Raw genomic sequence first — 6,838 nt, 5'->3', positions numbered from 1 at the left:
CTGGCTCAAAAATGAGGTGGCGCGACACCTATATATGTCTGCAGACGAAAGTATGAAGTATGGTCTTTGTATATTTTGTTCGTGCTTCCTCACGTCATGACGACAACCTCAAAGTTGTGGAATCTTCACCCGGGACGCCCTTGTCATCCCCTATGTGCTTGCCTTATTCTCCAAGCTTGATCATGCTACCATGTCCATCCCTCTTGTCCCTGGTAGGACCTTCATTCCTAATTAATAAAAGCATATCTGATTTAGGCAGCATCATATTCTCATGACTATCCGAAATATTTCCATGAAACGGAAAATACTAGATAATTTAGTTGACATGTGCGTGCTCTAGTAATTGTCCCAATATGTGTAGTTGCAAGGGCTATGGGTGTAACAGTGGTAGAGATGTTATCATCAATGTACCATCACAACGCCCGAAGCCACCATGCCACACCTGCAAACTTGATGATGGGGGATGCCATCACAACGCCCCACCAGCTAGATCTGGGAGCATCACCGAGCCGCCTGCATGGTGTATCGGGAGCTCACATCCGGTATAGGCAGACCCTAAACATGCACCGCTTGCAGAAGCTCCAGAAGCCGCCGCCACCATCGACCCATCTTCTTAGTAGAGATCTGCATCCTCCATGTCAGGCCAGTCATTGACGCCGCCACGGCGCTAAACAGCGCCACCGCCGCTGCACCCGTCCATCATAACGCATCCGCCGTTGAGACTCTGTTGTGCCATCCACCGAGACCCGTGGTCATCGACATGGTAGAAACAACGACGCTCCACCCGTGGACCCCATTAGCCAACACTTGCTCTAAAGATGATGCCCCAGGAGGCTATGTCGCTCTAGACACCACCATCGCCCGATCTGGAAAACAAGATCAAGGGTTTCCCGTGAAGCAAATGACCCTTCCAGCTGAGTCTACGTGGCGGTCCAAGGCCGCTACGCCTCTGATATCACACTAGTAGATCTGAGCTCCAAAACAGTGCCTCCAAGGACGTAGACGTTGCTGTACGCCACCACTGTCTGATCCGACAAGCTAAACCTTAAGTTGCCCCCAGAACTCGACCGAAACACCACTTTGACGATGATGTCCGCCAAGGAGGTTAGCGGCGTCCTCAAACGTCGCCGCGTCCTCCGCGACGGCTGATCTGGGAAAAATATTTCTCCCGGGTGGTAGTCCCTCTAACCAGGAGATCTAGAGTCATAGGCGCTCGTTGGAGACACCCACTAACACAGAAGGAATGGTCGTGTCAGCCTTGGGAGATTAGGCCGACCCAAATCCATCCAACCTGAGCCAACCAAAGGGACCGCCGTCGGCAGGAAGAAATTTCGGGCGCGTTTGCCATGGATTATTTTAACCACCATCGCCCGATTTGGAAAACAAGATCAAGGGTTTCCCGTGAAGCAAATGACCCTTCCAGCTGAGTCTACGTGGCGGTCCAAGGCTGCTACGCCTCTGATATCACACCTGTAGATCTGAGCTCCAAAACAGTGCCTCCAAGGACGTAGACGTTGCTGTACGCCACCACTGTCCGATCCGACAAGCTAAACCTTAAGTTGCCCCCAGAACTCGACTGAAACACCACTTTGACGATGATGCCCGCCAAGGAGGTTAGCGGCGTCCTCAAACGTCGCCGCGTCCTCCGCGATGGCTGATCTGGAAAAAATATTTCTCCCGGATGAACCAGGAGATCTAGAGTCATAGGCGCTCGTTGGAGACACCCACCAACACGGAAGGAATGGTCGTGTCAGCCTTGGGAGATTAGGCCGACCCAAATCCATCCAACCTGAGCCAACCAAAGGGACCGCCGCCGGCAGGAAGAAATTTCTGGTGCGTCTGGCATGGATTATTTTAACCACCGCCACCGCATGCCCCTCGTGACTGCGTCGCCTCCCAGCACAACAGCGACCAACTATCCACCACCCACGAGGAGGTGAGCGCCCCAACACCCCGCGAGCCCGCCCGGCCTCGTCACAGCTCCCGGAGATCCACCACCATGCTCCGCCTAGGCGCCTCACCGCGCAAGCCGGTCTCCCAGCCGTTGCTAAGGCACGCTCTGCGAGAGCCACGCACCGCCCATGACCTGGAAGCGCGCCATAGGAGAAAGCCCCGTCGCTGCCGTCAGCCGTGTGGGCTTCGCCCGGTGGCGTCATCCGGTGAGGGGAGAGGCGAGAAAGTGGCGGTGGTGCTAGGGTTGGCAAGGTCGCCACCGAGTCGCCCTGGGCAGGAGTGGCTTGGGTTTTTTTTTTCTGTTCGCAGAAATCAACACTAACCTGAAATCTAGCTCCGAACATATGGTTTTCACCTAAACACATAACCCAATCACATAAAAAATTTGAGACAAGATCCTGCATGCAGACGGCTAAAGTGACAGTAACTGCACAGATAACTTTAATTGGATCTAGGTTTTCGAATTCTAGTGTTCTCTTTTGGTCATCGCCTTTCACCTGGCTACTCATTCTCCAATACACGTTCAATTACACATCAAGCTAGGCATTACTTGAGCTTCACACAGATTAGACATTTCTCCTTTGCACCTAAACACGCAATAATTAGATACTCTTTTAAATGGTAAAATACTACTGTATTTCTTTTATATATGTACAGACACTTAACAACTCATGTCTCTCAGCTAGGCCATTTCCTCCAATTAAGAATCCAACACCTGATCCTAATCCACAGAGCTCTCACATCCGCCTCCTGAAGACAGTGTAGAGACTAGAGCAATATCCCCTCATGGCGATGCGGCCCAAGTCCGAGATGTCGCCTCCGCCCTCCGACCAGAGGACCGCCGTCATCGAGGAGTTGAGGAAGGGCGCCCAGCTGGCTGAATGCCTCCGGCAACAGCTGGAGCTCATCCCGGAGCTCGGTCGCCGCAACGCCGCGCTGGCCAACGCGAGCAACATCTCCGCGGCCCTAGTGTCGTCCGTCTCCATGCTGCAGTCCGACAGAGAGCAGTACAGCTGCTCCTCCGACGCCAGGGCGGCGTCCTATGCTGCCGGTGCCTCCGGTGCCGGTGGCAGAGGCGGCAGCGGGGCACGAAGTGGAGCCATTGCCCGCACCAGAAAAGCGAGGCACCGGCAAGGCATCCATGGCGAGGAGCTTCCATTGTGAGTGATTTTGTGTTTGCTAATGCTTCAAGGAATACTATTGTAGCATATACGTATCTGTGGGGATCTGTGCTAGGGAGGAATCGTTACTGGCAGATCCATGTTAACACGTACGCTTACGTTTGGGTTTCAGTGTGGATCTAACGACCTACCCCATGACACTGTTACCACTCAGGTTCAACTTCTTGCTTCATTTCGTAGCTCGAACCCTGAGCAAAAAATGGAAACCATGCATGGATTAGTTTATGCCGACGGTTTACTAGATCCAACTTTCAGAAGTGTAGATCTTTCCTTTATGCCAGTTCATCTGGTGAGGCATGGCGATGTAGCATATGCTTATTTCTTTGTGTACCATGATTTACATTCCATGGTTAGCTTAGTTAGGAAATTAAGTATGCACTAAAGTTGAGTTCAATTAATTTTATTTCTTCCATCTTGTTATTCAGCAAGGTGACACTAACTGAGACACCAGAAAATGATGGGTTCCACTGGAGGAAATATGGCGAGAAGAAGATCCTGAATGCTGTTTTTCCGAGGTATGATTCTTTAATCTGACAGAGTTTTCATCATTGAAGGCTGAAGAAGCTCTCTCTAATTATTTATCCATAGATTTGACATTATCTTATGGATATGTAGTGTAGGTTCTGAACTAATTTTAGGCTATATGCATCTTTGAATCCAGAGTTCTATCTTTATCTAAAAGCGCTATTTATACTATGGTTATTTAAATGAAAACACTAAAGCAATTGCATGCTAAATTAAGCATATGTGTGGTCTGCATGGATCATCACCTCATATTAATTAGTTGCTTTCAAAAACACATGGTTGGTATATTTTTTTGCGTCGGTATAGGGCCTATTTGGGGCATATCACATACACTCCTTAATTTTTCTAAAAATATTAGTACATACAGTTAGTCCTCAGTATCCATACGAAAGCCAGAGAAGACACATCTTGTGAGCAGTAGCTTAGGCCTCCAATTAATCCTTTTTCAATCAAAGCTTAGACGGACTAGTATATATGTGATGTATATATATAACACCATATTAAAGGTTGTACTATCAAATGGAAAACTTATATTATAGATAATTCAGGGTTTTTTCGCGTGTGTGTGGAACATAAAACAATCTACCTAGCTGTACACAAATTGGTTATGAACATGTTTAAGCTCATTTATCTGCATTTATTTGGACGGCTTAAAAAGGTTCTGTGGGCTTCATGCAAAGCTCTATAATAAACGTTGAATTATAACTTTTGAGATATGAAGATTGCTAAATGGAATAAACCGTACTTCGATCATGACCATACATACTCCAGGGACTAGTATATAGTAGTACTATATGAGCGTATGACATCAAAGGTGATATAGTAAAAGGCGTATATGGTAATTGTGGTACTCGCATAAGTCATCTTACAAAAACCTAATAATCCCAAAACACGTAGGCGCGGTACGGAGGGATGTCGTGGTGCGCAACATGAGATGACTTTTGCACCGTATGGAGGGATGTCGCAGTGCACAACATGAGATTGACTTAGGCACCGGTACAAGAGTAACATGAATTTGCATTGATATTTATTTTAGTTTGTTCCTCACTGAGCTTGAAGTTAACGCCATGTCATGTCAACATGGTAAAATTACTTGCATCTTTTCTAAACGCAAGTGTGTGCACTCTTTGCATTCCCAGAAATTGGTGTTATATATACAGTACTGTCTCATTGTTATTTCTATATATAGGGATCTAGCTAGCAAAAGCACTAAGTCTCTCATCTGTATTTCTATATGTATAACTGAAATCTAGTCGAAGTTCACACAATTAGTCGAGTACTATGTTTTCTTCAAAAGTGTAGTCCATTTTGTTCTAGTCAAAACACAGAAAATAAAAAGAAGTGTTATATATGAGCATACGCTTGGTTAATTATTTGCAGGTCATACTACAGATGCGGATACAGCGACGAGCACAGGTGCCCGGCAAAGAAAGTGGTGCAGCAGCAAAACAACAACGACCCTCCCGTGTTCATGGTCACCCTGATGAACGACCACACATGCAGCAGTTTGTTCCCTGCTAATGATCAACCACCCAGCAGCTCAAACAGTGCTACAGCTAACTCACAAGTGCTTGACTTCACCAAAGCATCGCTCTCTTCAGCTGTTGGTGTCTCGAGGTTGAAGAAAGAGGAAGATGCAGGAATGTCGGTGACCGTGCCTAGCTACACGTATGATGAGCTGGCTTCTTATTCCTCGCTGCCGTTGCTCTCGCCAAAGGAGTGGGAGATGGAGATGGAGATCAAGTCACTTTTTAGCCATCACTCGGGAGGTGGTACTTAGCTAGCTAGTTATTCGTTGAAACTTATTGCTTTTCGCTAGCTTGATCACTTTGTTGCGTCCAAATAACTACCTGAACCTGAATAATTGCATGGATGCGCGTGAGGGTTTATGTACACGCTCTAGTGTTGTAGTGCTAGTAGTATGACAGCACAAGTACAAGAAATGTTTTTCTGAGACGTATAACAGACTTGCGCTTAATAACCTTTGGAGTGCAACAGGCCTGCGGCCATATGGTGAGTTGCCTATCTTCTCATGCTAAATGTAATTATAATTAATTAGCTTTTCATGTTGTGTCCGTCCGGCCTTCTACGTGGAATATTAGCTAGAAGCTGCCCCCTCTATTCTGAAGGAACACAAATGTATCAGAAGTGTACTAAGAAGAACGCTAGCAGAGCCGCCATATCGGCGCAGTCGGCATACTGACCGCCATCATGGCAATTTTTGCCGCCTCCCCTCCCTCGCAGTAGCGTCTCCTTTGACCGCTTTTGGCCGTCCCCAGCCTCTGCCGATGACGGCATGGATGGCGCCTCGACCAACTCATCTGATTTCGTTGGTTTGGACTTTGGAGTCAGATCCCGCGACTTGTGCGCCTCCTATGCCTCCAACGGCCGGCTGCCACTGCCTAGGCAAGCACATCACTGAAAGTGAATCTAACCCCCTTTGTGCGTTTTGATAATTAATGTTAACATATATCAATGAACAAACGTTTTATCAAGCTTATCTCAAGGAAGTTCCTTGTGGGTGAAACAAAGGAAATGAAAGGTGACCCCCCCCCCCCCCCCCCCCCCACACACACACACACAAATTACCATGAAGACAAGTGTTGGCCAAATCTAGATTCTCCATTTTTATTTTAGTGATCCAAGATCACGTTGAGTTCATAGACATACTGATACTATCAAAAGGGGATGCGAAAGTTATGATGAGTTTTCTTCTCTATGTGTAGATCGAACTCTAAATTTCCTGAAAAGCCTTTAACTCCTCAACCATATCTACCTAACTTTCGTACATTCTGAGTTGGCATGCTCTTCTAGTTAGAACCGCAAGTAGTTCATATAGATATAGAAGTTCCAAACCATAGCATTTTGGAGCTACTAACCATTCCACTCGGAACAACCAACGCATTTGGAAAACCTTCTTTTATCCACTTAGAATTTGCTGAGACCCCTCGCTCGAAATTCCGGAAGAGGATACGGAGAGTGTGCCACTGCCAAGGTATTTGCCTCGAAGCCTCCGAAGGCTATCCAATTAGATTGACCGAGCTATCTGAAAGTTACCATTTTTGTACAGGTCGGAGCCTCCAAGGTAAAATCCCCACCTAACCCACATGTTCAGTCAAAGCAAACTCCACTTATATCCTATGTTGTGATAGAGAACTCCACTCGTTGTGCTGATTTCA

At 47.0% G+C, this 6,838-nt stretch overlaps 1 protein-coding gene across 1 annotated transcript; it reads left to right on the top strand.

Moving 5' to 3' along the window:
* The first annotated feature begins 2,648 nt into the window (after positions 1-2,648).
* LOC123171154 (WRKY transcription factor 55-like) lies at positions 2,649-5,682 on the top strand. Its single transcript, XM_044588781.1, has 3 exons — positions 2,649-3,113; positions 3,560-3,649; positions 5,040-5,682. Exons 1-3 carry the CDS (start codon positions 2,740-2,742, stop codon positions 5,437-5,439), a joined length of 864 nt encoding a protein of 287 aa, XP_044444716.1. The 5' UTR covers positions 2,649-2,739; the 3' UTR covers positions 5,440-5,682.
* Positions 5,683-6,838: the final 1,156 nt, after the last annotated feature.

This window comes from Triticum aestivum, chromosome 1D (genome assembly GCF_018294505.1).
Source record: "Triticum aestivum cultivar Chinese Spring chromosome 1D, IWGSC CS RefSeq v2.1, whole genome shotgun sequence".
Taxonomy (NCBI): Eukaryota; Viridiplantae; Streptophyta; class Magnoliopsida; order Poales; family Poaceae; genus Triticum; species Triticum aestivum.
This window is presented reverse-complemented; position numbering and strand designations above follow the sequence as displayed.